The sequence below is a fragment of the Harpegnathos saltator genome, unplaced genomic scaffold (assembly GCF_003227715.2).
Source record: "Harpegnathos saltator strain DR-91 unplaced genomic scaffold, Hsal_v8.6 scaffold171, whole genome shotgun sequence".
NCBI lineage: Eukaryota > Metazoa > Arthropoda > Insecta > Hymenoptera > Formicidae > Harpegnathos > Harpegnathos saltator.
This window is the reverse complement of record NW_020229952.1, coordinates 1,931,508-1,954,196: the sequence shown is the minus strand read 5'-3', so window position 1 is coordinate 1,954,196 and position 22,689 is coordinate 1,931,508. Positions and strand designations below refer to the sequence as shown.

General features: G+C 53.5%; 1 protein-coding gene across 13 annotated transcripts in view; it reads right to left on the bottom strand.

The window, feature by feature from the left end:
- The window catches only part of bru3 (CUGBP Elav-like family member bruno 3), a 657,300-nt gene that overhangs the window by 28,115 nt on the left and 606,496 nt on the right, over positions 1–22,689 (bottom strand). For all 13 annotated transcript variants that reach the window (XM_025297147.1, XM_025297146.1, XM_025297151.1 and 10 more), the window contains one exon: positions 4,889–4,968. In XM_025297147.1, coding sequence (XP_025152932.1) covers positions 4,889–4,968 — 80 coding nt within the window. The remainder of the gene's footprint in view (positions 1–4,888; positions 4,969–22,689) is intronic.

Here is a 22,689-nt window from a genome sequence, read left to right as displayed (position 1 = left end):
GCGAGGCGTGACAAGAAATGTCACACGCTTCGGAGGACATAACTACGTGAGGCTGGCTCGGTCGCATACCACCACGTTGACACATACCACGAGAGACGGAGAAAGAGAGACACCGCGGCGAAGATAGACGGATAGAGAGAGAGAAGGGGGAGAGAGGGAGAAAACGAGTATGGGGGTGAGGCGGACACCGCGATGTGCGCGGAAATATTGAGCTCCTGGAGAAATATTGGCCGTTGCGTGATGCACGAACGCGCCGCTGATTCGAGACGTGTAAACAGCCCGTGGATCGATGCGATCAAACAAAAAAGTGCACAAAAAGTTGGAGAGGGGGCTCGAGGTGTAATATCGCTGCGTGGTTGTAACATTGCGTGACACGTGTGCCCGGAACGTGGTAGATTATCGTCGCGAGTAAAAAGATTCAATCCCGCCGGGGAGGAGAGAGAGAGAGAAAGGGAGGAAGGGGAGGAGAGAGAGAGAGAGAGAGCGAGAATAAGAGGGCAAATCCGCATTATCTCAACATTTCGTATGACGCAGTCACGGTGCGTAATGGCATTTTCATCAGGTCGCTGGAAATTTCCGTGATATTTCATAAAGTATTAGTTTGGAAAAGTGCGGTCGCTGCTGCGAGACAAGGCCGCTTACGCGTCCTCCGAGCGTGGCCGGGGCCAGCGGGGGGGGGGCACCTTGCGGTGCAAAGCGTGGGGAATTTGGGAAAAGTCCGTTTTGAAAGAAAGTCACGTGGGGAGAATCGCGCGAAATCCGGCAACGCACATTGAGCCACTGGAGAAATATCGCTCGGCGTGGGAGTGTCGGCACTGCGAGTGTAAATCGCATTATACGGGCCGTGAAATCGGGAAAAAATGTTTGCACGAGCGGCGCGCGGCCGGGGGAGCGAGCACAGGCGTCTCCGCATTGTTAGAAATTAAAAAGCTTCCGCGCGTAATATTCCAAACGACAGATTGTAAAATCGACGGGAATATCGAGCGGCCGAAGAAATATTGCCTGCCGACGCGCGCGTACGCGCATGACGCGTAAATGCGCCGATCCGAGGAGCATAAATCGCATTACCCCGCTCGTGAAAACGAAGTAAAAGTGCTCCGCGGAAGGGCAGTTTTATGGTAATGTTTTTGCATTGTCAGCAAAAGTACTGCAATATTAATCTCGCGGCCGTATGTGCGATGTATCCGTTAAAGATACCGAATTTTCCACGGGAAAGCCGTGCGATTTATCACCGCGCGCGCGCGTGTATAAACCGCATATTTATACTGCGATACTGCGATCCACCGTGAGGTAACCTCATTTGCTCGACACGCAAACAAATCATCGCGCAAGTAAACATCGTATATTCGTAATGTTTAATAACGCGATAATTTTCTTGTGAAATATGTTGATGTATACGAGAGATATACGATTTGCGAGATATCACCTAAACGTAAAACGCGACGTTATACGCGTCTAGCGGACGTTCACAGTTTCGCGGTTTATTCGATGCCGCGGTGTGTGCGTCGCGTCTGGATTTATCGCGTTCAACGGATGAGTCCCGAGAACTTCTTCTTGTTACTCGTCGCGTATGAAGAATAATTCAATGAGAGGCGCGCGCGCAAGAACGCGCGCAGATTTGTCGGTATCAAAATAATATCAACGTGGCGCGCCCGCATCGTGCAGATTTCATAAGGTGTTACGATTTCACGCTTCCGCCACGAGCCAGCGCGGTACATCGTCTGCATGCCGACAGCGCGTCGTCGCGTATTACAGTATCAGATTGCAAATCAATATCTCATTTCGTAGGTATGAGCCGAGATGTTGCGTTCGTAATGCAGTTTCGTGACCGAGAGTGTCGACGTGTTCGAGTGGCTGAAAGCAGAGGGCATACACGCGAGATGACGTGTGTGTGTGTGTGTGTGTGTGTATATACGTGTGTTCGTGTGTGTATGTGTGTGTGTGTTGTGTGTACGTGGCCTCGTACATGCATAGATCCGACATTTTTATGCGCGTACATATGTGCCTATATAGATCGACGGTTCGCCGAGTATGAGGGGAAAAGATGGGAAAGAGGGGAATAGATAGGAGGGGAAAATTGGCAGGGGGTTGATCTTGCGCCAGGTCAGAGGAAACTGGAACGAACATAGTCAAGCCGAATTACTCTTGGGGCTCCATAACATCGCATCCTCCGTGATAGCGATTGTTTCCCGCGAAAGATTTATCGATTGGCTCTCCGGAAGGAGAGACAGACAGAGCGTAGCGCGACGGTTCCTCCCGCAGTTTTTCCGCACGCGCGATATTGCCCGCTATATTCAAATAACGCCGATAGCCGGGAAGCTATTAGCTCCTTCAAAAAGACATCGTCCAATATAACGCTGAACAAACGATCAATCGAGCCTCTCGCGTCTCGCCCCGTCGCGCCGCTGACGCCGACGGAGAGAAGAAATACGCTTATTATAATCTACGCGCCGAAGCACTCTCGCCCGATTCGCCGACGCTAAATTGCTCGACGAACGAAGAGCGTTTCTCCATCACCATCACCACCACCACCGCTACCACCCTCCTCCTCCTCCTCCTCCTATTTCTCCTCGTCCTCCTGCGTGTGCCGCCTCGCGCCAAATTTCATAACGTCGAAATCTGCATAATTCGCCGCAATAATTAAGCCGTCCGCGTAGAACGCAACCACCCACGTGCCTTTCGTATCTCTTCTGGGTCGAACAGTTCAGGGTCGAAGGTCGGTATTTCGGCGAAAGCGTTAACCCCGACACTCGCCTATCTCTCTCCCCCCCTCTCTCTCTCTCTCTCTCTCTCTCTCTCTCTCTCTATTTCTCCCTCGTCCTCTCGCTTCCTCTCGATCGGCCTCCCTCGGCCTCGGCCGTGCCGTGAAATCTCGTAACATCGGCGTCGAGATTTGCATAATTCGCCGCGATAATTAAGCAATCTGCATATTACGGCTCGCGCGCGCTCGCGCTGTCAGTACCTCTTTCGTGGGCAAATAGTCACGGTCCCGAAGTCGGGTCCCTGCTCCGTCTTCCGTCCGTATTCGGCTATTAAATTAGGGCGTTGTAACGAGTAATATTCACGTAACCAGCCCTTCTCCACACCCCCTGCGACCCCGTCCCGGCGCACGACGGCCGCGCACGTACGCGTGTTTAACGCGCGACGTGAACCGCGAATCCGCCGTCGGATAGCCGAAAGCGCCAGCCTAGCCTGCCTCCCTTTCTAATCGTCTCGCGTGACACGCGGGGGACGTGGAACATGACGGATATTGTTGCTCCTCTGCCGCGCGCGCGTGGCTCTGATTACGTAAAAAAGCGCGCAGCCTCGTGCCTCATATTCGCGTCGACCACGGGAGAGCGTTCGTGGAGAGACGACAAACGGGTCACGGTCTTTCCTCGGAGAGGAAACACATAGAGGGCAAATTTGTCGTCGAAGCAACATGGCGCGCACGCTGTATCGCCGCGTAACTGGGATATGTTCGCGCCGAGATCGAGATTTGTTGATTGCGCTCACAGTCAACCGACGGTTTATTCGGGTGTCCTTCCGACCTTGCAGTACGAAATTCCGCGATGAAAACTTTTAGTTTTTAGTAGGTACGGAAATCTATATATCGTAACGTAAACTAGTTTCCCATACTAGCTGTCGTGTTTCGGATAATATACAAGCGTCGTCCTGGCCGGGTATGAGCTAGCATCGTGCTTTCTCGGCGTCCGGATGTTAATATCCTTCGGAAAAATTCCCTCCTCTGTAGATTACCAGAAGCTTTCCTCGCGAGTGCTTTGCTTTCATATTTCATCGGTATGTAATATTCTCCCCGCAGAGTGACGACGACTCCGAAATTGGATCGATCCGATATGAGAAACTCGAGAGTCTATCCCTTCGCTAATTCCCTAATCCCTATTTCTCCTCGACTCATTCGCGCCTCAGACTTCCATCGGCCCGATGTCTTTTGCGACAGCATATTTGCCCAATCTCGTGCGGCGTTCGTCAGAGAACGAGCTCGCAAGCGGCAATTAATCACAATCCTCATCCGCGATCTCGATTGCGCATTGTGGGATCTAATAATTGTCTCAGACGCGAAGTCCTCTCCTCTTAGGCGCGTCAATGCATGTCAGCGAGCGGCGGTCGATAGGCAATAACGCCGACAGGGACGATCGGAGAGGTCCGGCAAGCGGCTTTGCAAAGTTTCGCCAATCAGCAGGTGGAATCCCGGACGGAACTCACTGACAATTCAATTACAACTGGGAATTCCTGGTCGGACCCTAAGCCGAGAAAGTTCGGCGGCTTGACGGAGACCGAGGGACGCTCTCTCTCTCTCTCTCTCTCTCTCTCTCTCTCTCTCTCTCTCTCTCTCTCTCTCTCTCTCTCTCCGGCTGCGTAGGAGAAGGTTAGAGAGACAGAGAGACAGAGAGATAGAGACAGAGACACAGAGAGAGAGAGAGAGACAGAGACACAGAGAGAGAGAGAGAGAGAGAGAGAGCTGCGCTTCTCCAAGTGTTATGCAGATTTCTGTTTGGCCAGTCATTACTGGGATGTTTGCAAGCACGACAGCCATTGCTACGGCTACCCCGGAGCCGATCTCCAACCGCCGGCGTCGCCGCCGCCACCGGCCACCCCCTTTAACGGAAGACGGCCATCCACTGCCTGAGCGTAGCGCGCATCCCTATCCTCGATATTCATATCAGCCCCGCCAGGTGTAACGCTTCTATGAATATTTACCCTCCTTTCCGTTAATATCGCGTACGTGACATTTTCCGAGCGTAAATATGCGGCGTCCGTGAACACGTTGACTGGCGGTCATCGGCTGAAGAGGTGGATCGGAAGATAAAAAATAATGGGCTTCGATCGGCCGCCGAGGAGACCCCCGACGTCGGTCGACGTAATAGTTACACGGCGGGCTACTCACCGGCATAGTTTGGCTACCGTGGAGAGAGTTTATCGCCGCCAGTGCTTCTTGGTGCGACGAAAGTTTCACGAATGCACAGCCTGCAACAGACAAGAGAGGGGACACGTCGTTAATTGTTAGCGGAAAATCCCGCCGATCGCCGACCGGCGAAATCTCACCTTTCGTGCGCGCAGCGCACGACAGAGAGAGAAGCGTGCACGCACTTCTCGCTCCCATCATTTTCGCTTCTGCTAAAAGCCGCACTTTGTCGAGGTGTACACGCGCGTACACTCGCGTCATCGGCGAGGCTCTGACTTTGTGTGCGAATACGCGCCGACAACTGCGGTCTCTCCGCAAAAGTACAAGCCATCGCGACGGCGAAGGGCGAAGGGTTAAACGGAGCAGGCGACGTTCGCCTATTCATTCGCCGGGAGAGGCATCGCGCGAGCGAAAAGGGGTGGAGGCGAAGGATGCACGGAGAAGCAGGGTGGGGGTGTTCCTTTCGCCGGCGGCAAAAATTCTGCGACGCACTCGGCGCAGCCCGGAAGGAAGTAAAAATAGTTTTTATCCGTTTTATCTTGGCGCGGGATCCGCGCGACGAGAAAGGGGTTCCGTTTCCGCCATTGTCGCAGAGAGAGAGAGAGAGAGAGAGAGAGAGAGAGAGAGAGTGCGAGGCCGTCCGCGACGATGATGGAACGATTAATCGCTTCTACCGCCTGCCACGTGCGCTCATCGCTGTAGTTAGGTAGAGAGACGACGCGAAGACAAAGAGCTCGGGGGCTCTTTGAAAAATTGACGCGCCAGCGGAGCGCAACGTGCACTTTAATAAAAGATGTTTACCGCGCGCGGACAAGCGCTTCGTAATCCGAGACGACGACGACGACGACGACGACGACGACGACGACGACGACGACGACGACGAGGACGAGGACAGCGAGGATGATGACGAGGCCGCGCCGCCCCCGCCGCCGCGGTTTCGAGCAATAACTATTTGTATCGCGTCGCGAGGGAACGATACCCCAACAATCGCCGCCATCTCCGAGGGACGCGCGACGTATAAGCGGGATAATCCGGCGGATCGTCGCATCCGATCTATTGAAACGGATTTGTTCGAAAATAAACTTCCCGATGTTACCACCGAGGGAAGAAAAGTCTCGCGCCGGAGTTTCTCGCCTGTGGATCGAGGTCGTCATAAGGCGGCAGTCGAGCGACATTTTATGCCAGCTCGGCTCGACGCGGCGATCTCGTTTTAGCCTCTCTTCTCTTTTCTCTTCTCTCTCTCTTTTTTTTTTCTCTTGCCGGGAGAGCGTGGTCGAGTGTAGGGGAGCAAATTTGATTTGGTCAACGCCTCGAGTTTTCGGCCTCGTGAAATATCAATCGCGACGGCTGCTCGTAATCAAATCTAAGCTAATCGCGTTAAAGTCGCGGCACGAATCAGCACACGTTCGACTGCCTAGCTGTAACTGCGCTGGGGATTGCGTAACGTCGGCGGCGCTTTAAAAATTGGGATTAAACTTTTTCGAGTCGATCGAATATCGCCCAATATACTCGCCAATTTCTGTCGAGCGGGCGCCTCTTGAAAAATAAACGAAACTCGATTGCGATATGCTTCTGGGAGATGGGACGGATCAGGATTGAAGGGAATTAGGGCGAAAAGAGGGCGCCCGGCCCGCCCTCTGCCGCTCCCCGTACCTGCTGGAGTATGACACGATAACGTAGCAGCCGCCGTCCCTTTCCCAAAGCCCTGGACCTTCCTCTGATCTCGGCAGCCCTCGTCTTCGACATCCCGTCTAGAAATCCGCCCCTCGACCCTCGCCCATTGGACATGACGCGAGACGATCAGAACGGCCGGGCAATTTAAGGCCTCGTCGGCCGGCATATCAGCTTTCAAACTCTCGCGCGGTGCTGTACGAAAATTTCGCGACACGATTGCCGAGCAGGCTCGGCGACGATTTCATCGCGGCCGTTACACGTCCGGCTTTTGCCGGCGATTGAAACGCCGCGATAGCGCGGCGTTATCAGTCCCGCGGGTGAGGCGTTAATTTTGTTGCTCCACCGAGCGCTAATGAGGCTCGGCTTAAAACGATTACCGTGTAAAGCAGCGCGACTCATCCGGATCAATTTTTGCGAAGGGAAACAATCGCGCGAGTCGTACGTGTCGCGGACGACGGGTGCTGGGTTAGGCTGGGGAGGGAGGGACGGGAAGATAATCACGTACAACTGTTCTAAAACACTAAGTAATTGGAGCACACGAAAAAAGAAATGACAAAGCAGTTCTTCTGCCGCTTTGTTCCCGGCAGCTCATTAAGTGGCGTTGCTTGACGGCATTATACTCCTTGCCTCTCTAGCCCTTCCTGTCTGAAACACCTGGCGTCCATTGTACCGATGATAATGTCGCCATGTCAACCTCATACCGCTACATTAATCACGCCTTTGAATCTCGAAAACTCGAATATTTAACCAGGATTGAGACCGCCGTTAATGCACACCAGGCTGAACGCTCGCACGGGCCCGCGTCATTCAGACAGTCGTTTACAGACGTACGACGTGATAAATTAGCTCGACGTACGTCGGATCTAGCGACGAGTTTATTGCGATTCGGCGAACTCGACGGTATTCTCCCCCTCTTGTTGTTAACCGGGGAATCCAACGTTCGCGGCCATCTTGCGTCTCTGGCGGAAAAAAATTCACAGCGACGACTGAAATTTCTGCAAGACCGATATCGAGGGTGCGGACGTACGGGCGACACTCCCTCTCTCCCTCTCTCCCTCTCTCCCTCTCTCTCTCTCTCTCTCTCTCTCTTCTCTCCGAGATCCTGTAGATCCTGCAGAGTCGTATACGGCGGACGTAAGAATTCGCCCGAGCTTCCAAAGCGTTCCTCTCCGCCTCTCCCCTCCTGGGGATCTCTCGAAGACGATGCGCACTTGAGATTTTTCTTCGGCGCTTCTCGCATCGACGGGACTCGCAAACTCGCGCGGAAATAAAGGACTCGAATTTCACGAAAGTTCGAGGATACGCCTAGCTCGTGGCCTCGTGTGCGCGTACACACATGTGTGTTAGTCCATACATACACATATACTACCACCATATATGTCACGTGTATACTACAGGAAGAATGCGATATATTGAAACATCTGATACAACATATTAGCTAAAAGTACCTTTTCCAATGATATCGCACGTGTTGGGTTGGTGTAAATTACACCCGAGGCTTCGTTTTTCTCTGCGAAGCGCTTCAAAGCTCCGAGACATTATATCCAAGGAACAAAATTTGGAAATAGAAACATTCGGATGTCTCAACGATACTCATTGCGCAGCATTCCGTTGTACTCTTCAGCTACGGTCCCGTCGAGAACATGGGTGTAGAGTCTTCAAACGGCGTTGGAGGATTCGGGGCTCCAAAATCGAATTATTCGAAGCTCCGATTGTCAAATCAAATACCATCTCCGATACGCGTATCGCCGCTTCTCCGGAAGGGATGAAATAAATCTCGCGAAAGAAGTCAATGCGAGTCTGAGGAGGAGTCTCGTAGATGCTCGATGTTGCAATTTTCACGCAGATGCGGACCACCAAGCGGACAATTCGCCGGTTATCCGCATTTACGGGGGAGGCAAAAAAAAACAAAAACCCGCGGGGAGCGTATCCGAGTAATTGCACCCCCGGACACACTTATCCACACGCTGTGTACCGAGCGACGCGCTATATACACGACTATAGCTACACACAACTATCCGACTATTCCGACGGCTCCTTTCCGTCGGCTCGAAAACTATGTTTGCTGCCCTCCTTCTGTCTCTCCCCCGTACGAATAACGTCCAACAACAAACAGTGGACAGGCCGCTCGTCGGATCGGCCCTTCGCCCACGATGGACGCGAGCAGTTTCGTGGACTCCCCCCCCGGCCTCCCTCTCACCCACCCGTCCGTCCGTTCGTCCATTTCACCCCGAATCCTTCTTCCTCCGCGATTCCGGCCGCCCCTCGTGCGCCACCATCACGGAGGCTTCGAGAACCGATCGATAGCGCCCGCTAGACTTTCCACTCATATATTTGATTGCTCGACAAACATGCCTAAGTTTATCCCGCGGCCATCGCCATCGCCGACTACCACGACGGAGTGGCGCACGACTACACGCACGTATCCCCGCGAGCAATCGTTGAGACGTCGTCGTCATCGTCGTCGTCGTCGTTCAGACGACGAGTTTGTTCGCCGAGAGCGTCGCCGTCGTGCTCAAAGTAATTCGATCCTATTAAGGCTGCGATGTAATTCCAGCTGTATGAACGCTATATACGAAGTTTCCGAAGTGTCTCGGAATCTCGATGACGAAGCACTCGGCGCGCGAGCATCGCGAAAGATCGCGGCGGCGATTGACGCGCCGCGCCGCGCCGCGCCGCGCCGCGGGGATCCTCCTCCGTTGATGAGGCGTGCCCCTTTGTGCTTGCGGCTCGATATACGAGCTTTCGCTCTAAATTCGAGCGGCAGCGGTAACGCGCGATAAAAGTGAAATATTTATCGCACGCGTCGGCGCGACAATGTGTCGTAGCCAACCACGGGGGACGGCACTTTCGTTACGTTTCTTTGTACGCGGCGGCTTATTCAATTATTCTTTAGCGTTGCAACTGTGTCGCGCCATTAGACCCGCGCTCTTGCTATAAACGGCCCGTGGCCTTATAGCGCGCGAGTGTGTTAACTGGTCTGACGAGAGTCGCTCGATGGCGCGAGTCAAGGCGAGCGCAGCGCGTTTAGCGATCGATCTTCTTATACTCGTTCCGCGAGCGAAACTTGACGGGAGCTGCACGGTTCATTAATCAACAGTTGATAATTAAATCAAGCCGCCAACTTGCCTCGGAAAAATGCCGCACTCTCGTTTGAGTTTGCTTCGATGTCAGAGAGTGAGAAGGAAGAAGAGAGAGAGAGAGAGAGAGAGAGACAGCATGAGCGAGGCAGGGAAGGGTGGGACGCCGGTGGGGCGGAAATCTTATTAGAAAGTAATCATTTCGCTGCGTTGTACGAGGGCTCGATTATGTCGCCGGGCCGAGACGTTACGTCGCGTCCGAAAGAAGCGCTTCGAAAATAGAATTGTCGTGATCGATGGACGGAGGAACATCTGTTACCGCGGTTGATGAAGGAGGGCGATTTGAATATATAGACCCGTCGGCGTGTAAGCGCCCGATGTATAATCGCGTCGCACGTGAACTATTGTGACTCGATTGTAAGACGTGGACATATGCTTTTTTTTCTAGCAATCGAAGATGAACGGCGCTAATATGTGGAATTACACTGTTCGATTGTTCTAGCTGCGAATTCTCATTCGCAGAGTGTTGGTGGGGAAAGAAACAAGAAGAGCGAGCGGCCGCGAGCGACACACAGAGACCGATGCGTTAATGGTTTCTATTAATTCCACGACGAACATATGCGCTTATCGCGCGGTATAGTCGCGCAAACGACGGGGAAAGGGGTTGAAAGGGGGGAGAAAGGGATAATATCTGTCGGTATTTCACTGGTTCTTAACTCCACAGTCAAATCGAGCCTCCAACGTTTCCGCGCGCGCGCGATACTTTAGACAGTGACGTATAATGAGCCGTTATTTTATTATTAAGAGGCGAGGGCATTTTCATCGCGCGGGCAGGGAGAGAAATATCGGCCAAAGTGGATAGATCTCTATCGCGTGTGCGGAGGAATACAAGGACGTGCAGCCCGCCGACATCCCGGTCGGATGGGCGGAGTCCCGACTATTTCGTTAATGGCGCGGGGCATTGAAAAAAAAAAAAGGGGGGGAAGGGACTCGCTAAAAACATCTATTAACGAGTGCGAGAAATGCGCCGTTAGGGCGCGACCGCGTTCAGAGCAGGTCAGGTGGGATTTGATGTCGAACGGCGGACGCCTCGTAGCGCGAGGAGAGAGTTGCCGAGTACACGTTACTTCACACATTAGGCGTTACTTGACGCGCATTAGCCCCCTCGAATTCACTTTGCGCGCGACTCAATGCAATTTGCGCCTTTTTCAGACGACCGTCACTGCATTATCCGTTTTAATTTTAAGTACGTCGGATAATTCGCGCCGACACGGGAGAATCACGACTGCAGTTCAAGCGGATAAAGCGCGCGCGGTACACGCGCGCGAGCACGCACACACGCGCACGTTTCGTGCTTCATTAATCCATCGGTAATTCAGCACCGGACGCGGCGCATATGTCAACGTATTATTTTTATCGCCTTCATTTATAATTCTTCCCTCTCTGTCTCTCTCTCTCTCTCTCTCCCTCTCTCTCTCTCTCTCTCTCTCTCTCTCTCTCTGTCTCCCTCGAAATTGTTGTTACGTTATCGCGATCACACGCGCGAACCGACGCGCGCGCTTTCGCGCCACTTTCGCGCCGCACCGACGACTGCATGGATCACGCGAATCGCTATCGACAGCAGGAACGGGCGAATTCATTTCATTAACGAAGCCACTAAATCCGAGGGAATGGAGCACGAATTCGCGTAATTGCCACGGCTGCAGCTTTCACAAAGTGGATAGTCGACGGTGTCTATCGGGGCCTACGGTGGCCTACGAGAGCTGCAATGAGAGAGCGAGAGAGAGAGAGAGAGAGAGAGAGAGAGAGAGAGAGAGAGAGAGGAGAAAGGGCGAAACGAGAAGGAGCGAGCATTAAAAACGCTGACAAAGTTACTAAACATTCGCGTGCGCGCGCGCCGAGTCTTTTTACATTCGCGAGACAGAGTCGAGGTGGCGCGGACGAAACGAAGCAGAAGAACAAGAGGACCGTAACAAGAGTAGAGAGAAAGCGGCGAACCCGATCGCAGAAGGAGGGAACACGCGAGAGGAGGAAATAGAAATTCGATTCGGACAATACGGAAAAACTGATATATCCGGGATTACCGCGGCAACTGCGAGGCGACGACAGGCGGAGTAAAATGGCTTTGATTTATCCCCTCGCAAGCAACATCGCGCAAATTCGAATCGAGTCAAAGTTCCCCCCGAGCGGATTCGCCAGATTATCCTACGAATTAAGGGGGGGGAGGGAGCTTTTTAATCGCTGTTATACTTTGCTCACTCGCGCTTACTCGGCGAGTAATTTGAAGATCATCGACGGCAACTGGGGAAGATACCGCGAATTTTACGTGAATGCACTTTCTGTCCGAAAAATATCCCTCGGAGTCGCGATTTCACGGTATTACGATTCCGTTCGATCGTGCCGACGCGAACTCGCGTCACCCCGGCTGGACTTTTCGGCGGTGACCTTGCGCGCGTGATCCTTGCCGAGTCGGCGCTGCGCGAGTTCTGAATCACGAGTATCCGGGGGGTGGGGGGGGAACCGGGGCGCGGCGCCCCCGAGAGCAGGGGGAAAAAAAGAAGCAGGAGCCGACGGAACGTGGGGAGAAACGTGTATTACGAGCCGGGACACCAAGTGTAATGCGAGGACACGTAATGCCATTATAATGCGGACACGACCGCACTCCCGGGAGGGACGCACGGAGGGACGCGCGGAGAGAAAGAAGACAGAAGACAAAGAGACACGGGCACGTACACGAGCGTTACCGGGCGCGACACAGCCCGGAAAGCGCCGTTGCCACGCTGTTATTACGGGCAGATAAATTTCCGACCGGAAAACTCCTCGTCCCACATTCGAGAAATGTCGCGACTCAGTCAGCCGCGCGCGAGTCGCACATAAAATTAGCCGCCTCTCTTTCGGCCTTTCGGCCTTTCGGCCGAAACGACGAGCCGGCCGGCAGGCACGTGTGCCTGGAGTGCCCGGAGACTCTTTCCGAATTCACAGGCTGGCGCCTCGGATTACTACCCCCTACGTGCCTTCCCCCTGCCTCTTTCGAAGATCATTAACGAGCATGGCCGCGGATGCCGTCGCGTTTGCCTCGCGCGAGAGCCCCTCTTCTTGCCGCACAGCATGAAACGAATCGCTCTCGGCGCGATGTTGCGTCCGACAGCACCGCGTTTGTAGCAATCGCGTACAAAGTAGGAGCAGCGGATTATTATCATAAAGCAATTTAAACGCTGACTCAACCAAGACACCGCTTCTCAACTGCAACAAACGGCGCCCCGAGAATCTCGTTTGGCCGAGGGTCTCCCGTAAGTGCGCGAGGAACTCTGAGATGAGACACCGCTCCCACGCGGTGAACCTGATTAGAGCTGTCTCTCTCGTCTCTCTCTCTCTCTCTCTCTCTCTCTCTCTCTCTCTCTCTCTCTCTCTCTCTCTCTCTCTCTCTCTCTCTCTCTCTCTATCTCACGAGAACTGGACTAAAACAATTTCTCGAGAATGACACGAGCCGCAAACACGATACCGCGTCTCTCCTCGTCGTTCGATAGATGCCGCTCGCGGCCGAGTCTCCGCGCTCTTATCTCGCGCGCGAGAGAGAGAGAGAGAGAGAGAGAGAGAGAGAGGGAAAGAGAGAGAGAGAGAGGGCACAAGATGGTCGCACCGATGTTATCACGTCCCTCTGTCGTAACCCGCGCGAAAGCCGTTCCTCGTTATCTTCATCATTCTACATTCTTATTAAGTAGCGGCGTAAAGTCGCGAGCGTCGGCGCGCGAGAGAACGCGGCGGCGGCGGCGGCGGCGGCGGCGGCGGCGGCGGCAGAGGCGGTGGTAGTGCCGCCCTTTACGACCGTTTCGTAATTGACGAGGCCTATATACTCTCCGGTGTGCCGGGGAGCCGGTCTCTACCCGCCGGCAGATTCATCTAGATTATAGTGCAAAACTACTCTCCCGCTCGGCGTATTTACCCGGCATTAAATTACACAGACGGTCGCGCGCGTTGACGAGGGTCGGGCGCCCCGCTCTCGGCGGCGCGCTTTACCGGTTTACTTTCATCACATCCAATATTGATCACGTTCAGCGTGCGCGCTTTATTTATGCAACGCGGCGCATTGTTGCACGGCCGGTTACGGAAATCGTGTTCCGCTTTGATCAGCGTGTTGCATTTACGTCGGATTTTGTCGCAGCTTTTTCCGTCGCGGCCCTCTCCCCCCACCACCCTCCCCGCCGTACCTCATCCACCATCCACTTCCCCGCCGCCCCTGCCGCCACCCCCGGCCGTGTGCTTTATCTGGCTGACAGCCTTGCCGCGCATTTCGATAGCGACGTTTCGATTGTTTCCTTCCTCCTCACGACAAAGCGCCCGAGCGATTGATTTTTTAATTCTGCTTGCGAACGGCCGGCGCGCGACGATGACTTTTGCGGCACAATAGCGCGCTGTTTGGGCGCCGGGTGTGTGTGTGTGTGTGTGTGTGTATGTGTACGGATTGATTTACCTGCCCCGGTAAAGCCCCGGACAGGTGTATATGTAAATGGGCATATTGCGCGAAAATAAAAGACAGCAGGTGCGTGTTACACGCTTCATTTTGTGCGCGCGGCGAGTCAGAGGCTCTCAGAGGGGCCGCCTCGTGTCTCGGTCATTTCGCGCGTCGATTTGTAAACCGACGGATCTTTCGGCAATTTTTAATCGCCAAAAACGGTATTGCAAGGGGTATTAGTCGCGCGAAGCGTTGCGAGATACCGCATGCCGACAAAACGCGCGGGGCAATTTGTTTTTGCAAATATACTTTTGCAACGCGCCGCGCGAGCTGCGAGAACCGCGAGAGCCGCTCGGCGATTACGTCGGATTTTGTCCGAGTTTTCGCGCGATGCAGTCGCATCTGGCGTCCACCGCGTGCCGTTCCCCCCTCTCTCTCTCTCTCTCTCTCTTCTTCTCTTTCTCTTTTTCTCCGTGTATGTGTGTGTGTGTGTGTGCCAGGTGTCTCTCGGAATTTCTTAAGACAATGCAAAGGAAATACAAATAAACGTGCACGCGTGCAGGGGGATCTGCGGTCGGTTGGGAGGGGTGGGAGGGGGGAGGGAAGGATGGGAAGATTCCGGGCACGTACGACGGCGCTTCCGTTTCGCCCGACGGACGTCTCTCTCTCTCTCTCTCTCTCTCTCTCTCTCTCTCTCTCTCTCTCTCTCTCTCTCTCTCTCTCTCTCACCGGAGCGAACATTTACCCATGCAAATTTTTAGTTATGGCAGCGGCGCGCGCGGGGGCGCGCCTTTAGCGCCCGGTAATCCCCACTTGGTCGTTAAATAAACAATTTCCCCTCGCATCGCGCTTCGGCGAAAATTCGCTGAGAAAGGGGCCACGGAAGAAGGGCGAAAGGCGGGCTCCTGTCGGAGTTTCCGCTAATGGCGCGCGTTGCTTCTTCGCGAGGGAAGCGAAGGCACACGTCCGTTCGGCGTTGCCGTTATCCCACGTCTACGTGAGCTTGTTCGCTGTAAGTACGCGTGTCGCGTCGATTGATATCTCTCGAGCTCTCAATGTGACAAAAATTCTTCGATCCGGACGTACCTTCGCGGAGCCGATACGCAATACAGGAGAGGCCAGCGGATTTCGATTATTACAGCTTCGAACTGTCCTTGCGCGGACGGGCGTTGTCGCGCTCGTTGTCGCGAGTTAGAATCCGCGGGCGTCTCCGTCGCGCGTTATTCGCAGGACGACGCTCCGGTAGAACGAGCGATATCGTGGACAACGCGGCTCGGTGAGGCGTGACGGCTCGATAATTGCGATCTTAGCCGCTATTTGCAGCACGTACCCTGCTGCTCTGGCGGTGGTCGTGACGCGAGGAAACGGCCGAAGGAACGACTCTCTAATCGCGCCCTCCGTCTCTGCCTCCGCTGAAATCCCCTCTCGCTTTCAATATTCGTCCGGATCCGGCGGACCGCTTTATCGTCAGTCCTCTGGCGCGGCGCGGCTATAGGAATGACCGTTAGAATCTTCGATTTCGTGGCCTTAAGGGACTTAGCCGGGACATCACCCGGTGATGGGGTTAACGCACGACTTTCGCGATATTGCGAGTTCGTTACGGCGTGCGGCGCAATTCGCCCAGGGGTAATTCCGATAATACCAGCAATCATCCTGTCACCGAGTTAAGCCCTCGTAAGCTCCCGCTGCCTTTCCGCTAGCAAGTCGGGGAACGAGGACGGCGGCAGGTATAGGAAAAGGTTGGCGACTTCCCATGGGGAATCTATTCGTTTTCCCCGTCGGAGAATATCGCCCCGCCCCCCCCCCCTCCGTCCCGCTGATCTCTCTTTCCCGTGCCGCTTCCACGCGTATTTAGGACTCGAGTGGGCGCGGAGGGCGGCGGAGGGCTTTCCTACGGATGAGAAGGCAAACCGAAACCGTCGTTATCGAAATGCCGCTTTCCGCTTCGCGCTCCGAAACGGCGACACACGCGCGACACATGCTCGCGCGCGCTTTCTTTCCCAGCGGGTGATTTTTTCGTCGCGGGGGCAGGCGGGAGGGGACTGCTCTTCTGTTCAATCGAGGCTTTCGCTCGCGGAGAGAACCCGCGACTTCAGGTGCAATCGATCCGAATAACGGAGCGGGAGCATCATCGGCGAGCTCTCCGGAAGAGGTGACACGGATGCGAGCCTTAGCTCGGAGGAAGCGTGCACGGTTCGCTAGTTAAAAGAGAGCTCTCTCATTGCGCGATAAAAGCCGCCGGGGGTCTTTCGGCGACAGACTGCGGAGGAACATCAGGAAGGAAAAAGAGCCGAAAGAGTGAGCGGCTGGTTGACGATCGACGGTGGAGGAGGGGGGGGGGAGGTCGAGTAAGGGAGAATCTCCGGACTAATTAAATAACTAGCAAAGTCACCTAGCAACTTGGCACCTCGGTCCAGTCCATCCCACTTTCCAAGTCCGCGGGTTTTCTTACCGCCGGCTTCTGTGTGTTTCTAGCTGTCTCTCCGCCGCTCCCCTTTTCTTCCTCCCGCATCCTCCACCTCACCGCCAGCGTCGTCCCAAGCCGCCAGCGACGTCACCTCGTTATTTAATTAAACTTCGCGGAAGCAGCCCCGTAGCAGTTCGCTTGATACCGAAGCATGTACCTTGTCATCGTCCATTTTCGCAGTATCTTACAATTTTCAACCGCTAATTTCGTCTGCCTTTTGCGGCTTGTACGCCTCCTCCCCCCTCCCCCTCCCCCGCACCGCCCGCGTAACCCTGATACCGCCGTCGAGGAAAATGCGTGGAATTTTGAGACACCGCCGATGCGGACGTCACGTTACCGCCGTAATTCCTTCGGAAACTGAGTCGCGCGACTCGTAACAGCCCGGGCAAAAGTTGCCCGCGCTATTAAGCGAATTATATCCCGTGGCTGAGTTTCCCGGGAAATTCGGGCCCGGCTCGCGGCGCGGCGCGGCGGGGATACAATAACGCGGCTGGCGTGTTAATTAAGTGGAAAAAAAGAGGGAGAAAAAGGAGGGAAAAGGAGCAAAACGGAGCGACGGTGATGCTCAACGACGACGACGACGACGACGACGACGACGACGCGAGCGTTTATTTTTTCCCGCTCAAACAACGCGTGTTTTTCCTCGCAGCCTCCTTTTTCAGCGAGTCTCCTCGTAGAGTCGCGCGGGATGGAAGGTCAGCGAGAGATCAAGATGGAGAGGCGGTCTTTGTCCGGGAATCGAGATTTCCGCGGAACGTCCCGGCCGGCGGTCTAATTGAAATGGACAAGAGAACGCGAGAAGGAGACGCACACACCCGTGAACTCGCGTCGTCGCCGAGTGTTTCATCTGCCGCTAATTTCGCTGTAGATTCACCGGCGAACTCGCGAAACGGTCCTCAGGGGTGGTGGTGATGCTGGTGGCGGCGGCGATGGTGGCCTAGCCGTGGACCGTTAATTTACCGCCGCGAAAATAAACCGCGGGGGATCTCCCGGAAGAAACTCGTCTCATACTTCCTCGCCCTGTTTCTTCCCACCGCGCGCTGTCCTTCTCGCTTCCTATGATATACGCTATGGGAAGTTAAGTTTCTCAACCGCACCCCTCGAGCGCGCCGACAATAACTTCCTCCTTTGAGACATCACCCCTCCCGCCACCGACTCTCCTTTCGTCGCGCGCGGAAACGAATTTCCAGACTGTTGGAAACTGGGCTATTAAACGACTTCCGTAATTGCGAAAACGCGAGGAATTGTCACCTCGCCGCTTTGTTGCCGAAGTAAGCCCGATGACGACGAAGAGTGAGATCGATGTCGGCGAGTCGCTCTCGCGCGATAATATCTGGAAATTTAAGAGCGTCTCGCGAGACATCTTCAGACCGTGTCGCTTCTCTCTCACGAGAGATCTCGCGAGTTTTTCCAACGCGCCTCATTATCTTCCTCGGACGTTCCGTAAATATTCCGATTCGCTTGCTCAAAGAAGGGGGGAGAGAGAGGGCGGAGCGAGCTGAAACTGACGGACGTGGAATCAACCCGGGGAATCTCTCCGCAAGTCGCAAAGGCCTAAAACGTCAGATTTGCTGAGAATTTATTCCAAAAGTTTGCATCGATTTTCAGCCGCCGCGCCGTGGCGATATTCAGAAACGCGCCTCGACCGTAATCAGCACATAAACCGATCGAATCGAAGGACCACCGCACAGTGGGGCCAGGTGACATTCTTTGGTTCAAAATTCTCTAGAGACCTGAATTACCAACTGATCATCGACACCGATAGATGAGGTTGATCCTGAATAAATTCCGAAGAGATGTGTCTTGCCAAAATAAAAAAAAAATTTTTTCCTCGAATTACTAGCCCCAAAAGAGGAAAAAGTATCGTTAAACGCAAGAAACTTGTGAAATACTCATTATTCGACACTTATTTCTATCTAATAGCGTATTCAGCGGATTGAAACTACGAAACCAATCAACAGACACCTCGAGATTTATCGATCTTGAACCAGAAACCCATTAACCCAAAACTCATATGCCCAAAATACAAAAACATCAAATATGGACCCGTTAAGACCCGACAAAACCGAGGGATTTTGAGTCTTAAGCCCATCAACCTAGGAATCTATCAATCCGAGAACTTTTAGGCTTTGTGGATGCATGAAGCCGTATATACGGGCAGTCTGAAAAGTTCTCGGCCTAACAATGAAAGAAAATTCTTTTTGCCGTGAAATGTTTTATTTTTCAATATAATCTCCTGAAACTTCAATACATTTATTCCAGCGTTTCTCCAATAATTCAATACCATCATTAAAGAGTGATTCCGGAAGGTTCTTGTCGCTCTGGTGTAAAGTGGTGGATCCAAGTTTCATCGACAGTTATGAAACGACGCTTGAAATCCATTTTATTTTGCTTGAAACAATCCAAATACGCATACCTGAGAAGTACGCATTCGAGTGCGTTTTTGGTTAATTGTTAGCAAATGCGGCACCCATCTGGCACAAAGCTTTTTCAACTGGTGCTACTACTCGAGTGATTTGACAGGATCGAATAAAATTTTACATGGATTTATATCAGGGATACCACTTCCGATACAATTATAGTTTGACAGTTTCTAATAAAGGACGGATCTATCCTATCGGAAAATCACCCGTTCCGATCAGTTTCATTCTATTAATATCATGTATGTGTCAGGTCGAGAACTTTTCAGACTGCCTACGTATTAAGAGCCCCAAATAGTCCAAGATCCCAATCTAGCCATAGCTCGAGAACCTAATAATACTCGACGTTAAATATTCAGCTATAAAACATTAACATTTCGAGCCACGAAACTTTTAAGACAAACACTAAACCCCGAACCGACGATTTTTTCAAAATTTCAGCTAGACAGATCTCTTTGGAATTTATTCAGGATCAACCTCATCCATTGGTGTCGATGGTTGGAAATTCAGGTCTCTGGAGAATTTTCAACCAAAAAATGTCATCTGGCCCCACTGTGCGCGCCGCCCTTATCGAGCGGAGCGAGCTTACGTCACAGCGAGCCGGTCGCCGAGAATCACGATCGGTATTGACCCGCGCCCGCTCGTTTCACGCAAATTTGTTTAGACTAGCCCGAGGGCCGCCACGATGCGCTCTACCTCGACAAGTAGGAGTTTAATTTTGAGAAACGCAAACATTCCCGTAATTAAGCGGCTCCGGGAAACAGGGCCGAAGGGTACGCTCGCGGAGACCGATGAAAAACCACTCATAATTGCCGGTCGAATCAATATTTGAGCACCCTTTATAGTGCTGGATGTGGTCGGTAAGGGCCGACTCGTTGATTGACTATTCAGGTCACCTATTCAGGGAGAGCACTATCGTTCGAAGAATTAGCGAGGCACATTGCTGCGCTCTACATGCGACGTGCGCATTCTTCGTGGAAATTTACACACGCACGTGTCCCCATAAGTTACGTAAACGTCGAGCAAACGAGAAGATGACTTCATTTGCTTCCCCACGGCCGCACACTCGCCCGAGCAGTTAACGCTCGCCTCCGAGAGACCGTCTCGCGCGCGCGCGCGAACAATTGTATTATCTCATCACGCTGCAGGTTTCGCAGTCGCACTTTGATTATTCAGCCATCGGATCGTCGTTGAATCAGAACTGAGTTTCCGACTGACGCGCGCCCGACCAATGCCCGCCCCGAATATGTAAAGCTGGTGTGTAGTCGCGATATTTTTTGTAAATACATGTCGGCTACGAGTGAAGGGCGGATGGGGGGGGGGAAGGTGAGCACGGAACGGAGCCCACCGCGGCGAGAGATAAGTCGGCTAAAAGTTTAATGCGATCTTAATAAGCTTGAAGTTTTAATCGATTGTCGTGGTGGAAATAGTTCCTCCCACTGGCGCGATAGACAGAAAACCTAACCTTTAATAACGCCTTTCGATGGAGTTCTTTAATCCGGTTGATCGTGCGCCGGGAAATATCGCGAGTTAAAAAGAAGGCGCGTCGGACTTCGGATATCGCGGCAACTTCGAAACCGTCGTTCGCGAAACTTCATAACGCCCTAAGCGAAATCCGCTTCGCGCAAAAACCAATTAAAAATTGAGTTACGTCTTAACCTTCCCCCCTCCCCCAGCCCGCCCCTCTCTGGAGGATGCCATTTAACCGGCGTTTCCGGCTAATCATACAAGTTTCCATCTCTGTCTTCGGCTACCTTCGCGCTGCGTGCATGATTGTGACGTCACACTCGCGAGACCCACCGGTCCGCTCCTTCGTCCGCGACGTCGACGTCGACGTCGACGTGCGAGCGCACGCGCTCGTGGACGGAAATAGCTGGTCCTTAATTTGCCGCGTTCCGTCGTCGACGATGGAAGGATCCACCCATCGGCGATATATTCCGAGAGTCACGCGACAAAATGACGGACGACCCTCTCGACGAACGAACGCGCGGCATCCGCGGTCGCTTTCTTCGGCAGACGTCGCGAGGCTGCCGGTGCTTCCGGGGTGCCGAGATTTACGGGCGACTGTAAACGCCGAAATCCGATTAAAATGAAGATCGCGGCGCGGCGGCGGTGTCTTCTTTCGTTTGGACGGGAGCGCGCACTTTTAGCTAGGCTTAGGTGCGAAACCGCCGTCGTTGTTTACGCATGTTTACGAATGCAAAGTGTTTGCGCGCATTGTGTGCGGATCCGCGTGTGCGTGTGCGTAGCGGGAGGGAGAGGGGGGGGGGTACGGCGTGTTCAATGGGACCTGGCGTGCGTGTCGCGCGCGAAAGGGTAGAGAGGAGGCTGCTCCTGCATGTGCACGAGAGGGTGTTAGCACACTTGGCGAGCTGCCATTTAGAGCTGGAAACAACGGGATGAGGGTCGCGCCGTTCCTCCCTCGCCGTTTCACAGCGGCGCCCTTACAAACGGATGTGGAAAAGACGGCGGGTTTCTTTCCCTCTCTGGTTGGCTCGCCTCCTCTGTAAATACATTAAAAGGGGAGCAGCGAGCGAGCGAGCGAGCGGTGTCTCCGTCGCGCCCGTTTGAGGTCCACTTTTCAAAAATATTGACACTCTTTTGTGCGGTCTCTCTCTCTCTCTCTCTCTCTCTCTCCCTCTCTCTCTCTCTCTCTCTCTAGATGGAGCGTCACTAATTTCGCTGTCTTCCACACTCGTTAAACATTACAAGCAGTGGCGTGTATCGTATTTAACTATTAAGCACGGGTCTGCTGCAGTCGACGAGATGTACACGAGGCAACGCGACGACGACGCGCGCGCGCGCGCGCGGACGAACGAGCGAGTGAGCGAGCGACGAGTAATTAATTTTTTAATTTCGTAATAATATTAATATATTTAACGATAAAGCACGGGCGGAAAATGCGCCGGGGAGGGGGAGCGGGGGAAGGGGGCCAGAATATTTAATGCGTTCGTCAAATATCCAAGCTGCAGGACCGGCGCGTAAAATGCATATTACATTTTAAGTCTGCGGCAGTCCGATAAACGACATTATCAGTAATGTAATATATATAAAAACGTCGGATTTTAACGAGATGCTGACGCGAGCCGCGGGAGGATTTTGTAATATCAACGCTTTTCGCTCTCTTTCGCTCGTATCCTCGTTCCTCCAACGTCCTCTTTCCTTTCCTCTCCCTCCCCCCTCCACCCACCCTCTCTCTCTCTCTCTCTCTCTCTCTCTCTTTGCCTCGCGCGTCCGCGCGCGCGCACATATCAGCGAAATCACGGGCTGTGCGTTGCAACCGAGGAGCGACGCGGCCAAAACAGTTTTTCGTCGCGTATAATCCAGTGCGATTGTCATCAGCCGCGACACAGCCGGACGTTGACATATTTCGCTCTTGTGGGACGCGCACGTGACGTTCCCACAGATGAACGCGTCGCTAACACGCGCTCGTCCCGGCGCTTTATTCCGTGCGACAATGAGGTCCGGTCTTATCGATTCGTTAACGATGTAGCTGACGTTGTCGACAAAGGAACAATACCTTGGCGGACCGTGCCGCCAAAGTAAGGCCGACGTACACGCGCGTTGCCGAGCGACACATGCCGCACCTCCCGCCGGAATTTCGACGGAACGCTCTCGAGCGCGCGCACACCGATGTGAACCCGCGACCAATTTGGGCAAAAAGAAAGTCCCGAAATGAACGGCCGGAT